This window comes from Ranitomeya variabilis, chromosome 1 (genome assembly GCF_051348905.1).
Source record: "Ranitomeya variabilis isolate aRanVar5 chromosome 1, aRanVar5.hap1, whole genome shotgun sequence".
In the NCBI taxonomy this organism is placed as follows: Eukaryota; Metazoa; Chordata; class Amphibia; order Anura; family Dendrobatidae; genus Ranitomeya; species Ranitomeya variabilis.
The window spans coordinates 1101799104-1101816763 of record NC_135232.1 but is presented as its reverse complement, the minus strand read 5'-3'; the positions used below and the strand labels follow the sequence as shown (position 1 = coordinate 1101816763).

At 45.5% G+C, this 17660-nt stretch overlaps 1 protein-coding gene across 3 annotated transcripts in view; it reads left to right on the top strand.

Moving 5' to 3' along the window:
• TBC1D14 (TBC1 domain family member 14) overlaps nt 1-17660 on the top strand; it is an 85607-nt gene that overhangs the window by 42857 nt on the left and 25090 nt on the right. For all 3 annotated transcript variants that reach the window (XM_077280102.1, XM_077280103.1, XM_077280104.1), the window contains one exon: nt 8507-8627. In XM_077280102.1, coding sequence (XP_077136217.1) covers nt 8507-8627 — 121 coding nt within the window. The remainder of the gene's footprint in view (nt 1-8506; nt 8628-17660) is intronic.

The following is a 17660-nucleotide window of genomic DNA, read 5'->3' as shown; positions in this document are numbered from 1 at the left end:
AGCTCTGCTGCAGTGGAAGAGTGGCTTGCTTTGGATTTTCTAACCAACAAACATTCCTCCTGAGCAGTTGTCTTGCGGGGTCTGCCAGGCCTGGGCTTGACAAACACATCTCCAGTCTCTTCAAATCTTTATTTAATTCTTTGTACTTGACGCTGAAACACATTAAAGGTGCCAGACACCTCTGCAGTGGATCTGGTCTTCAGCCTCTTGATAATCCAGGCTTTGGTCGCAGGGTGGATTTTTGGCATGCTGTAAGAGCTCAAGTTGCAGTTCAGGTGAAGGTCTGGGGTGCTGGATTTCTTTACACACACACACACACACACACACACACACACACACACACACACACACACACACACACACACACACACACACACACACACACACACACACTCTCTCACTCTCTCACTCTCACACTCTCTCTCTCTCTCTCTCTCTCTCTCTCTCTCTCTCTCTCTCACTCACTAAACTGATCATTTACTGAGCACAGGTGAGGATGTAACTTTTGTCTTGCCAAAATCTGACCATTCAGTGTCCATTAACCGATCAATATTTCTGGATTTTCTGTCATTAGTAGCAAAATCATTGTTCTGAAATGGACATGTTACGTACCCACTCCTCAGCATGTGACTTGGGGTTGTGCCTGCAAGGGTTGATCTGTCTCCTCTCACTCAATCTGGCATTCAACCTCTGTCCTATGCTGTAATGGGAGCATAAATCGCACCCCCGACACAGACCACGAACCCCGCTTCACATACGCTGCCACCACTCGCCGAACATATGGGCGATGAGTCCCGGAAATACTATTAATACTGTCTGCCAATCATCAGCGTCACACGCTCTAGGGTTATGGGTTCTTTTAGAGTATACAAGGTTCAAACTTATTAAAGTTTTAAGCTTTAATAGAAAAGGTACAGTGCTTACAATAAAAGGGCATAAAAATATGGGAGAAAGAAGTGACCTACAAATATGCAAGCAGTTCTAAAATAAAAGGGATAAACTGTGCAGTCTGTTATTCTGTTTCCTGAGGGAGGGAATATGGAAATGGATCCCATCAGCTTGGCTGCCCTCAATCTGTGAACAGCTTTCTTTGTGGAGGAGGGGAGAGACATTCATAGTCTCAGCCCAGAGATCAGATTTCTAGACCAGCCTTTCATGTTAATATTCGAATTCCTGGTTTGTGACTGGACCATGGCTACTCTCCCAGTGAATACATTATTTTTCTAAATGTTCTTTGTCTTGGCCTTTCTTTCCCATGGTAAATAGAAATTGTCAGGCTGTCACTAGGTTCCATTTGGTGTCTCCCTTCAAAGGCATCAGAGGTGTGAAATGGTTCCAATTCTGTGTGTTCTCAGGACGGCAATCTGGCGTCTGAGACCCTGTGACTTGGAAAGCTAACTTTGCTCAAGATGACATAGGGTATGACCTTTGTGAAGAGCTGCAGCCTAAGAACAGATGCTAATTTACTGCCGGTCATATATCGCCTACAAATACATATTTCGCTACAAGGCAACTTATAGAACTGCTGTCGCCCGACACATCTCGCCGTGTAGCCCAAGTTTTAGATCTAGTGATAATATCTCTGTTTTGATCCTTATTTTCCATTTATATGACCATCCTTGGTCAAGTCGGATTGTTGACTAGCTGCAGGATTCATAGTCACTTGAAATATGAAATAAAGTAGACGTAAGTGCAGGCCGGTCAGCCTCCTCTAATAACGAGCTCTGTGTCAGGAAGCTGTAACGTAAGCCGTCATCCAGCTGATTTATGAAGGATTTCTCCTTTTTTATAATTCTCTTAGGTGCGGTCTCCACTTTCTGACTTGTGCTCCATATTTTATGAGCGGTGACTGGTTCTCCTGATCCGTGGTTTGGCTATAAATGTTTTATCCCAGTAGTCGATGTTGGTTAATTGGACACTTGTGAATCATACTGTGACCTTACTCACACATCCGTGGGTTGTCTGTTTTTCCTGGACAGCACATTACATTTTATGTGCTGTTGACATGGTCCGCATTAAAAAAAAGCCATGTCCTACTCTGGTCCGATTTACTTGCCAAAATTTTTCACTAAAAGAATGAGACTCTTTTGCCCGGGGCCCTCAAAAACCTGGAGCTGGCCCTGGCTTCACTGATTGGTCGCGCCTGGCCAGGCGCGACCAATCAGTGACAGATGCAGTCTGGCCGCAAATTGGCTCGGGATTTGAACCACGCTTCGCTAATTGGTCGCGGCCGGCTGAATCCTGCGTATTCATTGCATTATTCTAAAATCTTCTTAAATAAACTACATACATATTCTAGAATACCCAATGCGTTAGAATCGGGCTACCATCTAGTAGGTGAATAATTGCGCAAAACAGAGAAGCGCGTGTGAATGAGTTCTCAGTGTATTTGGCCTGTGTCCGGCTCTGTTCATATTTGTGTTGTAATTTTCGACGTTCTGATCTGTCAGACGATAAATTAGAGAAGGCTGCTGACGCACAGTCGCTGCTAATCGCCTGCCTGCAGCAGTCACATGATATAGCATTGACTAGGGTTGAGCGACTTTTGCGTTTTTAGGGTCGAGTTGGGTTTTGTGAAACCCGACCTTCTCGAAAGTCGGATCGCGTGAAATCGGCCGATTCTACTGTAAAGTCGGGCTCTGGACCGGAACACGAAACCCAAAGCAAGTCAATGTGGATTATTTATTTATTTATTCTCTCTTTCTTTCTTTCTTTCTTTCTTTCTTTCTTTCTTTCTTTCTTTCTTTCTTTCTTTCTTTCTTTCTTTCTTTCTTTCTTTCTTTCTTTCTTTCTTTCTTTCTTTCTCTCTCTCTCTCTCTCTCTCTCTCTCTCTCTCTCTCTCTCTCTCTCTCTCTCTCTCTCTCTCTTTTTTTTCTCTCTCTCTCTCTCCTTAATTGGCTGAAAAAATGGCGCTAAACGCGTCATACGAAACGCGACTTTGGCGCCAAGATCGCGTACCGCATGGCCGACCCCACACAGGGATCGGGTCGGGTTTCATGAGACGCCGACTTTGCCAAAAGTCGGCGACTTGTGAAAATGAACGATCCGCTTCGCTCAACCCTAGCATTGACCATCAGAAATCTGACTGCCGCCTTTGCTGGAACGGTGCAACCCTGATGGGGAAGTACGGAGTATTATTATGCTCCAATGGGCACTGGGACATTTTTAAGAAGTTGTTCAGTAGATTTAAGATTTTTGACCAGTTTTATTAACTATAAAGCTAGTTAACGTATAAACATAAGTCTCCAGATTAATAACATTTTGGCAGAATCTATTGAGACCTTTATAGTTTTATACTGTCCTCCCCAATATCTCCTAACTGCAAATGGCGGGCAGAAGCGGAATCGGGCATGTTGAATTTCGACATGCGTAATTTTGTGTCTAGAGGGTAGATGAGCTGCTGGTATTTCTTCTTCTTCTACCAGTGAAATAAACATGTAGGCTAAGTTGAGCTTGTGTGTTTATGGTACAGTTTGTTTGGCTTTATCATGCCTTGGGTCCATTTTCGGAGCTTCGTACTGGTAAGCGGGTGCACATTATATGGACACTGGAGCAGATTCATGACGAGATCTGACATAAAACCTGTCTTCGATGTCCATAGCAACCAATCACCGATCAGCTTATATTTTTCAAGAACGGAATTCAAAATGAAAGCTGCGTTGTGACTGGTTGCTATGTGTCTGTATAGAGTGTGCCTCCATCACCCTGTCTTTTCTTCTTTTTTTTTTTTTTTTGTCCTTGGCAACCAATCACCATGCAGCTTTCATTTTGAATTCTGCTTTTAAAAAAAATAAAAACTGAGCTGTGATTGGTTGCTATGGGCATCAATATCATCAAGATTCTGTCTTTGTAAATAGTCAGTCGGTGTGAATTGATTGACAGGTCCAGCAGCCATGTTGTTAATCTATTGCTGCTGCTGGACAGGAGCCCTGAGAACCTCCTGCTACGTGACCACATTTTTGGCTCCTTTTTTTTCATTAGCCGGCCTGGCACGATGCACATGTGACGCCTCGCCAGACTGACTAATCGGAAGGAGAGCTGCGGATGCCATTGGGTAGGAGACCGTTCCCTCAGCGCCTCTCCGGCGGACCAGGTACTGCAAATTGATTTGGATCAAGATGTCTAGATAAAAAAAATTTAATAAATTATTTCAACCTGGGGGAAAAAATGGCTCCGATTGTACTCTCCTTCATGAAATTGCTATTTATATGTACAGCTGTCCTCTTTTCATGGCTAAAGATTGTCATGAACTGCTGGTTTTCCAAAAATAAATTTAGTTTATGGTCCGCTGCTCCTAGCTGTCAATCATTAGCCTTGTTTTTTCTCATCATGTCCTTTCTTAAAGGGGTTTTCTGTCAGTTTGCCAATCACTGTCCACGTGACGTGGATGCGACCATAAAGGGCGATTTGGATTCTCCTAGTCCCTCGTTCACTCACTGAGGCTAAAAATGAGCAAAGTGAAGCCCAAAACAAGCACAAATCCACACTAGACTTCTTGCTGCAACCAGTCATCATTTTGTTAGGCCATCAAGATGGCTGCACTGGGGAACACACCAATCCACACGCACAATTCCCACTCTACTATCGAATAGGTCACCTCCTAGCACTGGTAAAAACAGCTTGGCTATACTTTCCCTATTCGACGACGTGGGTAGGTTTAGAGCAGCAAAGTGCAAACTTATTTTACGATTAAATCCCTTAAAACCTGTGACGTACATTTTCAACATAGATCACTGAGGGCTTTATGGATCAGGCTCAGGAGCTGAGCCAGCACCATAACCGGCAGATGCTGGCAATGTTACACAGTCGGCATCTGCCTGAAACACTGGTGGCCAGAGCTAGTTGCCGTTAACTATTTATGTGCTGCTGTAAGTCATTCAATTAACTACCTACTTGCAAGTGCACAAAATCCTTTCACGCCATTTGGTATTTTCCCCCATTTTTAATTTTTTTGGTAAAAATGCATATCCTCACTCAAACCTACAACCTTGTCCTGCAAAAAAACAATTCCTCATACGAATGGTTATGTCAATGGAAAAATCAAAGTTACAGCTTTGGAAGAAGAGGATGAAAACATTAAAGTACAAAAGACAAGTGTCCGGGGCCGTTAAAAGGTTACAAAAAGTGTGTAGTAAAAAGGATATACACTGTGTGCAGAATTATTAGGCAAGTTGTATTTTGATCACATGATACTTTTTATACATGTTGTCCTACTCCAAGCTGTTCAGGCTTGAGAGCCAACTACCAATTAAGTAAATCAGGTGATGTGCATCTCTGTAATGAGGAGGGGTGTTGTCTAATGACCTCAAAACCCTATATAAGGTGTGCTTAATTATTAGGCAACTTCCTTTCCTTTGGCAAAATGGGTCAGAAGAGAGATTTGACTCTGAAAAGTCCAAAATTGTGAGATGTCTTGCAGAGGGATGCAGCAGTCTTGAAATTGCCAAACTTTTGAAGCGTGATCACTGAACAATCAAGCATTTCATGGCAAATAGCCAACAGGGTCACAAGAAGCGTGTTGGGCAAAAAAGCGCAAAATAACTGCCCATGAATTGAGGAAAATAAAGCGTGAAGCTGCCAAGATGCCATTTGCCACCAGTTTTGCCATATTTCAGAGCTGCAACGTTACTGGAGTAACAAAAAGCACAAGGTGTGCGATACTCAGGGACATGGCCAAGGTAAGGAAGGTTGAAAAACGACCACCTTTGAGCAAGAAACATAAGATAAAACGTCAAGACTGGGCCAAGAAATATCTTAAGACTGACTTTTCAAAGCTTTTATGAACTGATGAAAAGAGAGTGACTCTTGATGGGCCAGAGGCTGGATCAGTAAAGGGCAGAGAGCTCCACTCCGACTCAGATGCCAGCAAGGTGGAGGTGGGGTACTGGTATGGGCTGGTATCTTCAAAGATGAACTTGTGGGACCTTTTCAGGTTGAGGATGGAGTGAAGCTCAACTCCCAGACCTACTGCCAGTTTCTGGAAGACCACTTTAAGCAGTGGTACAGGAAGAAGTCGGTATCGTTCAAGAAAAACATGATTGTCATGTCATGCAGGACAATGCTCCATCACATGCCTCCAACTACTCCACAGCGTGGCTGGCCAGTAAAGGTCTCAAAGAAGAAAAATAATGACATGGCCCCCTTGTTCACCTGATCTGAACCCCATAGAGAACCTGTGGTCCCTCATAAAATGTGAGATCTACAGGGAGGGAAAGCCGTCCACCTCTCGAAACAATGTCTGGGAGGCTGTGGTGGCTGCTGCACGCAATGTTGGTCGTAAACAGATCAAGCAACTGACAGAATCTATGGATGGAGGGCTGCTGAGTGTCATCATAAAGAAAGGTGGCTATATTGGTCACTAATTTTTTGGGATTTTGTTTTTGCATGTCAAAAATGTTTATTTCTAAATTTTGTGCAGTTATATTGGTTTACCTGGTGAAAATAAACAAGTGAGATGGGAATATATTTGGTTTTTATTAAGTTGCCTAATAATTCTACACAGTGGTAGTTACCTGCACAAACTGATATCCTCCTAAGATAGCCAAATCTAAAAAAAACACACTCCAACTTCCAAAAATATTAAGCTTTGGTATTTGAGTCTTTTGGGTTGATTGAGGACATAGTTGTTGATCAATAATAAAAATAATCCTCTAAAATACAACTTGCCTAATAATTCTGCACACAGTGTAGTGAAGAACGCTTCATAATTAGGTCTGCCCCATTTAAATTTATTCCAATCAATTCTGTATCTGTGTGAGTTGGGTTTTCCAGAGTTGGAACCTTCTCCATGTACTGAGGCAGATGGACAGCGGCTGTCCTGATGGGTTAGGCTACTTTCACACTAGCGTCGGGAACAACCCGTCGCTGCGCGTCGGGCCGACGTTCCCGACGCTAGTGTGTTCTCCGCCGCACAACGGGGGCAGCGGATGCATATTTCCCACGCATCCGCTGCCCCATTGTGATGTGCGGGGAAGTGCGGGGAGGTGGGGGCGGAGTTCCGACTGCGCATGCGCGGTCGGAAAAAGCGGACCGTCGGGAGCAAAAAACGTTACATGTAACGTTTTTTTCTCCCGACGGACCGCTACCATACGCCCAAACGCCGCCAAACGCATTCACCGTTTTTGAAATGCGTCGCAAATGCGTCGCAAATGCGTCGCTAATGTTACTCTATGACGAAACAACGTATCCAGCAAAAACTTTTGCTGGATGCGGCGTTTCGCAAAAACGACGCATTTGCGACGTATTGCAGTTAACGCTAGTGTGAAACTAGCCTTAGTGGAACGGCCTGTTAAAGCCTTTATTGAAACGTTTGGATGTCTTTCACACGGAAGAAGGAAATCTCATTTTGTTTTTGTTTTTTTGTTTTTAGGAATCCATTTCAGGTCACAAACCTTTATATGTAAATCTATAGCTGACTGCAACGCAGTCCGCATTGTGGGGGAACAATGACATTCTGTTGGTGATTTTCATTTGCGTAGCTGTGACATGGTAGCTGCTGAAAATCTGTCCGCCAGCTCGAAATACCGGTTTGCAGTGTTAAAAATAAGAAATTCTAGCCGTACGTATGCAAAGTATTATACAAATGTGTGCAAATCCGTACAGGATATTCATTTCTCCAAGGCTTTGTTCAGTACAGCTGGCCATGCACATATGAAAGTGACCGGTATAGCTACTGACATCCGCATCGAAATAACTGCACAAATCTTGTCATGTAAAAAAATTAAATAAAAACTTGGTTGAGTTCTGTGAGTTCTGAAACCCACTTTCCCAGCTAAATGTATGGGACCCCTACAACGTCTGCCATCGGGCCTTAAGGGGACCATAAACTTTCGATACCTGTTGGCTGAACACTTGAATGGATGACCAGCTATCTCTCCCGAATCCCCTGCATGTACCATAAAGTTTATCACTGATCAATCATTTCTTCTTTATGGGGGGAACGGAGTAAGCTGCTGCCAGATTCTACTGGCATTGACCTATTTGCCTGCAGAACAAAAGCATCGGCAAATAAATCCTTATGTCCAAGGAGAAAGTTATTGGTTCTTTGTACGCATTCCATGGTCGTTGGATCACGGTTGGATATGCTGTGTAATTTTCATTTGGATTCTGCAGGATATTAGCGTGCCCACAAAGTAGATGAGATATTTTGCCAAATTTTTATCCAGTCTGCTGATTTAAATTTTTATTCCATCACTAATTTAACTATCGGGGTGAAATTTGAAGCCAATCCACAGCAAAGTCTGCGAAAGTCCACATGTAACTTATGCAGATTTTGCTGCAGATGTGCACATTGTTTGAGAATGTCAGCGTTTATTTCCAGTTACCCTTTCACCATCTTTTAGGTGGACGTTATGTGTGTATACGCAGTGTATCTTTTAGGATTTTACAAAATGTCGTCCACGTGTCGCAGAGTAAATTGAATGTCAGATTTAACACCTGTACATGTGTTGAAAGTGGAAAATAGTCCATACCTCCCCTAATAACAACTTTTTAACCTGTCTTGTAGAAACATTTTTGCACGGAAAAAGAGCGTCCAAGTGGAAAAGCAGAATGAAATCGGATGGAAATTATTTGGAAAAGTCCCTCCTCGTGAGTCTCAGCACAGCAACCCCCGAAAAGCACAAAAGGTATCTGTCTCCGTTATGACTTGATATTCTATTTCCAGTTCCCTGTGACCTCGGGACTCTAAAATACAGAACTCTACAAAAGCTGAACATGCCTCCAAGCACAGGACACATGCACGTGTGGTCACCGACTACTTAAAGGGGTTTTCCAGGCTAAACTTTGACCTGGGACTTTAATTCTCTGAAGTCAGCAGTGTGCCATACTAAGCTGCTGTCGCACCAGTGGGTCCATTACAGGGCCGCCCACTTGAACAAAAATCCCAGAAAGGGCTGAGGTTTAGATGATGAAAACACGGGTTATACGTACCGTAATCTTTTCTCTCAAAACTATAGAACAATCTGCTTAGCACCTCCTGCTCTATAATATGGTGTCTGCAGATTGGACGGCATTTTCATGACAGGTTCCCTTTAAGCAATATACTCTGTTATATACAGTACAGACCAAAACTTTGGACACACCTTCTCATTTAAAGATTTTTCTGTATTTTCATGACTATGAAAATTGTACATTCACACTGAAGGCATCAAAACTATGAATTAACACATGTGGAATTATATACTTAACAAAAAAGTGTGAAACAACTGAAAATATGTCTTATATTCTAGGTTCTTCAAAGTAGCCACCTTTTGCTTTGATGACTGCTTTGCACACTCTTGGCATTCTCTTGATGAGCTTCAAGAGGTAGTCACCGGAAACTGTTTTCACCTCACAGGTGTGCCTTGTCAGGTTTAATAAGTGGGATTTCTTGCCTTATAAATGGGGTTGGGACCATCAGTTGTGTTGTGCAGAAGTCTGGTGGATACACAGCTGATAGTCCTACTGAGTAGACTGTTAGAATTTGTATTACGGCAAGAAAAAAGCAGCAAAATAAAGAAAACGAGTGGCCATCATTACTTTAAGAAATGAAGGTCAGTCAGTCCGAAAAATTGGAAAGACTTTGAAAGTGTCCCCAAGTGCAGTGGCAAAAACCATCAAGCGCTACAAAGAAACTGGCTCACATGAGGACCGCCCCAGGAAAGGAATACCAAGAGTCACCTCTGCTTCTGAGGATAAGTGTATCCGAGTCACCAGCCTCAGAAATCGCAGGTTAACAGCAGCTCAGATTAGAGACCAGGTCAATGCCACACAGAGTTCTACCAGAAGACACATCTCTACAACAACTGTTAAGAGGAGCCTTTGTGCAGCAGGCCTTCATGGTAAAATAGCTGCTAGGAAACCACTGCTAAGGACAGGCAACAAGCAGAAGAGACTTGTTTGGGCTAAAGAACACAAGGAATGGACATTAGACCAGTGGAAATCTGTGCTTTGGTCTGACGAGTCCAAATTTGAGATCTTTGGTTCCAACCACCGTGTCTTTGTGCGACGCAGAAAAGGTGAACGGATGGACTCTACATGCCTGGTTCCCACCGTGAAGCATGGAGGAGGAGGTGTGATGGTGTGAGGGTGCTTTGCTGGTGACACTGTTGGGGATTTATTCAAAACTGAAGGCATACTGAACCAGCATGGCTACCACACCATCTTGCAGCGGCATGCTATTCCATCCGGTTTGCATTTAGTTGGACCATCATTTATTTTTCCACAGGACAATGACCCCAAACACACCTCCAGGCTGTGTAAGGGCTATTTGACCAAGAAGGAGAGTGATGGGGTGCTACGCCAGATGACCTGGCCTCCACAGTCACCAGACCTGAACCCAATCGAGATGGTTTGGGGTGAGCTGGACCGCAGAGTGAAGGCAAAAGGGCCAACAAGTGCTAAGCATCTCTGGGAACTCCTTCAAGATTGTTGGAAGACCATTCCCGGTGACTACCTCTTGAAGCTCATCAAGAGAATGCCAAGAGTGTACAAAGCAGTCATCAAAGCAAAAGGTGGCTATTTTGAAGAACCTAGAATATAAGACATAATTTCAGTTGTTTCACACTTTTTTGTTAAGTATATAATTCCACATGTGTTAATTCATAGTTTTGATGCCTTCAGTGTGAATGTACAATTTTCATAGTCATGAAAATACAGAAAAATCTTTAAATGAGGTGTCCAAACTTTTGGTCTGTACTGTATATAATATACTGTACATATAAACAAGACTTGTTATATAACAAGACTTGTTTAACTAATGTTTGCCCATCAACCACGGCAAGGTGACTCTTCTTTGATGGCACCCTAAACCTAATCACAACCCCCAATAGTAAACTACGAAAACAAAAAAAACTGACTCCGTGTGGGGATTGGGTAATAAACAGGCAATCCCTGCGTATGTTCAGCCTAACAGCCGTAAATCATGCAGCTGCGGTGACTGGAACATAATGTACGAGCACGCCCAAGATACTCGGGTAACACCCTAGAGTGCTCGGATAAGACGGTATTGGAGTATGTCCGTCATCACTAATGAGCCAAATACAGATAGGACTGTCCGGCTCTTCAGCAGCCGGCATGACTGACCTAAATAGGAATTTAATGAATGTCGCTATGAATATAAAAATGTATTGCTAATATGATTGAGCAGCCATCATCTATCATTATGTGCTGTGAAAATGATTGTTGATTATCTTTGTACATTTGCACATAGTACAGGGTTAATGCAGGCCACGTCATCATAGTACGGGAACAATCAGGGCCGTATTTGCCACTAGGCACTCGAGGGCACGTGCCTAGGGCGGCGACATTGCGGGGGGCGGCACCTGAGCAAGATTTTTTATTTTTTTTAAAAGTCCCGGGTCACAAACGCGACCGACCGCCCCGCCCCCCTGCCTCCCGCGACACGTCCCACCCACCCTCCTTGAAGGCGATAGTCACCCTGCTCCAGCGATGCCTGTCTCAGCGTCTGTAGCGCGTCCTGAGTGAGCGGTCACGTGGTACCGCTCATTAAAAGTCATGAATATGCGCATATTCATGACTTTTAATGAGCGGTACCACGTGACCGCTCACTCAGGAAGAACGCGCTGCGGCGGTACAGAGCCAGAGGGAGGATGTCGGCGCAGCCGCCCGGTGTGTGGGACAGCTGACAACTGACAGGTGAGTATGAGGGATGGGGGGCGGGGGCGGGTGGAGGTAGGTAAGCCGCCCGCGCCATGCAAGATGGGAGAAGGAGCGGGGGAGGGGGTGGAGAGATGAGCCATGCATAATCAGCCATGCATATGGGGGGGGAATTATGAGCCATGCATACAGGGGGGGGGGGTTGGAGAGATGAGCCATGCACACAGGGGTGGTGGAGAGATGAGCCATGCATACAGGGGGAGGTGGAATATGAGCCATGCATACAGGGGGGGGTGGAATATGAGCCATGCATACAGGGGGGGTGGAATATGAGCCATGCATAGGGGGGGGGGGTATGAGCCATGCATGGGGGGGGGGGGGGAGAGTATGAGCCATGCATGGGGGGGGAGAGTATGAGCCATGCATGGGGGGGGAGAGTATGAGCCATGCATACAGGGGGGGGGGGAGTATGAGCCATGCATACAGGGGGGGGGTGAATATGAGCTATGCATACAGGGGGGGGGAATATGAGCCATGCATACAGGGGGGGGAATATGAGCCATGCATACAGGAGGGGGGGTCATTATACAGTATGGAGCATCATGTGTGGCCATTATACAGTATGGAGCATCATGTGTGGCCGTTATACAGTATGGAGCATCATGTGTGGCCGTTATACAGTATGGAGCATCATGTGTGGCCGTTATACAGTATGGAGCATCATGTGTGGTCATTATACAGTATGGAGCACTGTGGCCATATTGTTTTTTTTATAATTATTGTATATAAAACAGTGTGATCAGCAGTGCTAAATGGCTGTGGTTGGGACGTGGATATGGGTGTGACTAGTTGTGATATGGGTGTGGTCAGAGGCGTGGCCTAAAATTTGACGCTACGCGCGACGCACTCTTTACACCTCCTTACCTTCAAAAGTTGGGAGGTATGGTACCGCAATTGCCAGATCACTGCAAGTGCCGCAAAGCCCATAGGGAATGAATGCGGCCGAACGCAGTGTTGCTGTAAGTGATCCGTTACGCGGCAGATGCAGAAAAACTGCCAGATCTGCTGCAAAAGGCGACTTTCACATCAGCGATTCTTGCTAAAGTCACTGCCGATAGTGTCATACTCACCAAAGGGGGAGGCAGCACTAAAAGTGCCTAGGGCAGCAGAAACTCTAAATACGGCCCTGGGAACAATGGCCACAAATGATGCTTACCATGTATACTATGACTTCACAATTATAGAAAAAAAGTCACTTGCAGGTGATGTCAGAGTACAGAAACCGTGCAAATCATAATACAGCACTTTGCAACTGCACAAAATACAAATTTTTCCCCCTACTCATTGACTCTGCGACCCCCGTCCTGAATGGAGTGGAGGGGTGTCTTCTCCAGTCGTGGACTATGCCAGGAATGACTGGGCGCCTGTTGCATACCTTCGCCTCGTCCAAGAGAAGTTGCAGGGCTTGGGTTCCTCAGCCTTGATCTTGAGATTGTTGGGGGTCCCAGTGCTCAGACACCCATAGATCAGTGGTATCCCATAATTGGAGGCATTGCTAAAGGGTTATTCCCAAAATACTTAGTTAAGGTTTGCATTTAAGTTCCTTGTCCATCACTACGTGCATCTTGGAAATGGGCTTGTTTTGTATGCAGATGCCACCTCATCTTGTCTGTGTACAGATGTTCCAGGATCTCGCATTCTCCTTCAGCGTTTCCATACGTCATCACCCGAGGACCTTTAGAAACGTTAGCGCGCCGGCCCGGCTGCCCTATAGGACACATACATTGTACACATGGGAACGCATTGATCATAAAGGTTACTTGTGTCAATCACAATGTACTTGGCCCCGCAGCGTGGTGCTTATTTGCAGTCTTAATAATGAATACACACTAATGTTTGCTTATACTGTATGAACTTTGTGTTCCGTAAATGGTGAGCAAAGTAAACTTATTCTGCACGTGAGTGTACAGTAGGAGGCCTGTATATCATTGGGAATGTCCAACTGGGTTTTAATTAAGTAGTTAAAAGTTTCTATGCCAATTTAATTTTTTTAATATTTATAGCAGAAAAGTTGGAGTTTTTCTGACCCCCATAGAGCCCACCACTAGGGGGAGCATAAGAGCTTACTGCATACTGACTATAGACCGCTTATAGCAGTAAGCGGTAAATCACTAGACTCCCCCTAGTGGCGACTACAGGCCAACATACTAGTCAGACTAGCAACGTCTAAATTAAAAAACTTTTTACATTTTGCTGTAACTTCTCCTTACCCTAGGAAAGGTTCTTCCTGGGCCTAAACTTACCATCCCGAAAATGAGGGACTTAACGAGACCATGTCACCCCAAAATGACTGTTCAGTCCAAGCACAGGTGCTCGGTGCGTCCTTGGCATGGCCGTGCAGTTCAGTGCAAATTTACACCTACTTGTTTTAGATATTTCAGTCCTTCTGACTCCTGTAAAGCCAGAGTAGTGAATGGAGGAGGAGGGTGGAGAGAGATGCCAAATAAGTAGGTGGGAAAGTGCACGGAAATTTGGTCTCACTACCAGGGCTGTGGAGTCGGTAAACCAAACCTGCGACTCTGCCTCCCTGCCAGTACATAAAGTGCAGCACAGATTCAAGAGAATGCCAAGAGTGTGCAAAGCAGTCATCAAAGCAAAAGGTGGCTACTTTGAATAACCTAGAATATAAGACATAATTTCAGTTGTTTCAAACTTTTTTGTTAAGTATATAATTCCACATGTGTTAATTCATAGTTTTGATGCCTTCAGTGTGAATGTACAATTTTCATAGTCATGAAAATACAGAAATACTCAAGCTACTTACCGGTAGCGGTGTTTTTCAGGAGCCCATGACAGCACTAACGAGAGAGGGGATCCGCCCTTCAGGGACAGGAAACCTACAGAGATAAAAGGGCGGCACCTCTCTCCCGCATCAGTTGGATTACAGAGCATGAGAGGACCTCTTAGGTTAGTAGCACATAAATAATTTACACATTTCACCCTGTGACTAAACTTTAAAAACTTATATCAATAAGTGGTGATAAGCCCTGCCAGCATAAAAGGGAGGGAATATAGGAGTGCTGTCATGGGCTCCTGAAAAACACCGCTACCGGTAAGTAGCTTGAGTATTTATTCAGTCGATATGACAGCACTAACGAGAGAATTACAGAGAAAAGAGTTTTAGGGAGAGACTACTGCTTCCAGGACCCTTCTACCAAACGTGAGTTCGTTGGAGCCACCCAGATCTAATCTATAATGCTTAAAGAAAGTAGATGGAGATGACCATGTGGCCGCCTTACATATATCCTCAATCGACACCTCCGACCTCTCTGCCCAGGAAGTCGCCATGGCCCGAGTAGAATGAGCTCTTATGCCTTCCGGGATTTCAAGGCCACCTGCTGAATAAGCCAGAGAAATCGCCTCCCTAATCCATCTACCTAAAGGTACCTTCACACGAAGCGACGCTGCAGCGATAGCGACACCGATGCCGATCGCTGCAGCGTCGCTGTTTGATCGCTGGGGAACTGTCACACAGACCGCTCTCCAGCGACCAACGATGCCGAGGTCCCCGGGTAACCAGGGTAAACATTGGGTTGCTAAGCGCAGGGCCACGCTTAGTAACCCGATGTTTACCCTGGTTACCAGCGTAAAAGTAAAAAAACAAACACTACATACTCACCTGCGCGTCCCCCAGCGTCTGCTTCCTGACACTGACTGAGCTCCGGCCCTAACAGCACAGCGGTGACGTCACCGCTGTGCTTTCACTTTCACTTTAGGGCCGGCGCTCAGTAAGTGTCAGGAAGCAGACGCTGGGGGACGCGCAGGTGAGTATGTACTGTTTGTTTTTTTACTTTTACGCTGGTAACCAGGGTAAACATCGGGTTACTAAGCGCGGCCCTGCGCTTGGTAACCCGATGTTTACCCTGGTTACCAGTGTAAAACATCGCTGATATCGTTGCTTTTGCTTTCAAACACAACGATACACGGCGATCGGACGACCAAATAAAGTTCTGGACTTTATTCAGCGACATCACAGCAGGATCCTGATCGCTGCTGCGTGTCAAACTAAACGATATCGCTAGCCAGGACGCTGCAACGTCACGGATCGCTAGCGATATCGTTACAAAGTCGTTTCGTGTGAAGGTACCTTAAGGTGTTTTTTGGATAGCCTAAACCCTTTCTTGATTCCCTGAAAGGATATGAATAAAGAATTATCTTTTTTTCCAGGGGTCTGTTACAGATATATACCTAAGTAGACATCTTTTGACATCTAATGAATGGAGTTTGACTTCTTTTTGATTTTTAGGATTAGGACATAAGGTCGGGAGATTTATTTCCTGTAGTCTGTGGAACTTTGACGCTACCTTTGGGAGATAAAGGGGATCAGTTCTTAATACTACCCTATCTTCTCTAAACTGAATGTATGCAAGCTGTCTAGAGAGGGCCTGTAAGTCACTAACTCTCCTCGCAGATGTGAGAGCGACCAAAAGAGCTGTTTTAAAGGACAGGACTTTTATAGGAGCTGATTCTATAGGGTCAAAGGGGGCTTCCGTCAAAGCTGTAAATACCAAGTTTAAGTCCCACGGGGCTAGATTTCCCTTAACCATGGGTCTTGATCTAGCCGCTGCTTTGATAAATCTAGCAATCCAATAATTGTTGGCTAAATTACAATTGTATAAAGCCCCTAAAGCTGACACATGGACTCTTAGTGTACTTGTAGCTAGCCCAATCTCTATACCTCTCTGCAGGAACTCCAAAATCTTAGTGATACTGACTTTTTGACCCATCTCTGATCCTGAAGAACTTTCTCCAGACCTTAACATAAATATTTGTCGTGGAAACCTTCCTGCTTTTTAATAGAGTATTAATAAGACCTTGTGAAAATCCCCTTTTGTTTAGTAATGACTGAGAGGTACCGTAGATTGCGGGGGGGACCTTCTCAACCGTTGTAACATCTTTACGGCTTGAGAAGTTTACGGCTTTAGAACTTTGATCAGCTCTATCACCTCCAGGACGACTACTGCCACTAGATCGCCGCTGGGTGCTCACTGCTTGGGGCTTCTCCAGGGGTTGACACTGCTGCTCAGACTGCAACGGTTCCTGCTCCTGAGACTCCATTGTAATATGGATAGGAAGCATGTGGTCGCCCATATGGAATCCTTAATTAGCCGGCTCCTCTAGGTACCTCCCCCGGATGGGGGTCAGCAGATTAATCCAGGTGAACTGTCTGGTACATCGCATATGGGAGGCCCCTCCCCCAGAAGCACACCCGCATATCGGAGCCTTCCCACCAGCTGTGCCGTATGCCTTTAATGGCTTTACCTGCCCCCAGAACCGCCCAGCGCCCGTATTCCTCGCTGTGTGCTGCAGGGCGCCGCCATATTCATCGCGGTGGCCCAACCGCGCATGTGCCGTGCGTCATCAGCCCTCGCCGGTCACCAGCCACAGGGCGCCACCATCATCACCGCCGCGGCCCTACTGCGCATGCGCCGCGCGTCATCAGCCCCCGCCGGTCACAATCTATAGCGCACATGGCGCCGACATTCCCCAGGCTCCTGTTATGTCCGGAACGCCGACCGCGCCGCCACACGAACTACGCACCGCCGCCAGCTCCGCCTCCCATAACATGCATACCTGTACCTGCGGCGATGGAACACTTCAGAGTCCGCACTCCCCCTGAAGGCTGCTTTCATCTGCTGTTGCCTACCCCCACAGCCCTCTGTGGTGTGGCACCTCCAGCGCACTGGACCCGACCGCGGAAGGGGAATCCCCGCTTCCAGAACCGGCCTGCCGAGCCTGGGTACTGTCTTCAGTCTTCACCTTTCTTCATAAGGCAAGTCTGTAGGGTCCCCTGTCAGGGACAGGAAACCAACTGATGCGGGAGAGAGGTGCCGCCCTTTTATCTCTGTAGGTTTCCTGTCCCTGAAGGGCGGATCCCCTCTCTCGTTAGTGCTGTCATGGCGACTGAATAAAAATCTTTAAATGAGAAGGTGTGTCCAAACGTTTGGTCTGAACTGTATACTGTATAATGTGTATGTATATATGTACAGTGGGGCAAAAAA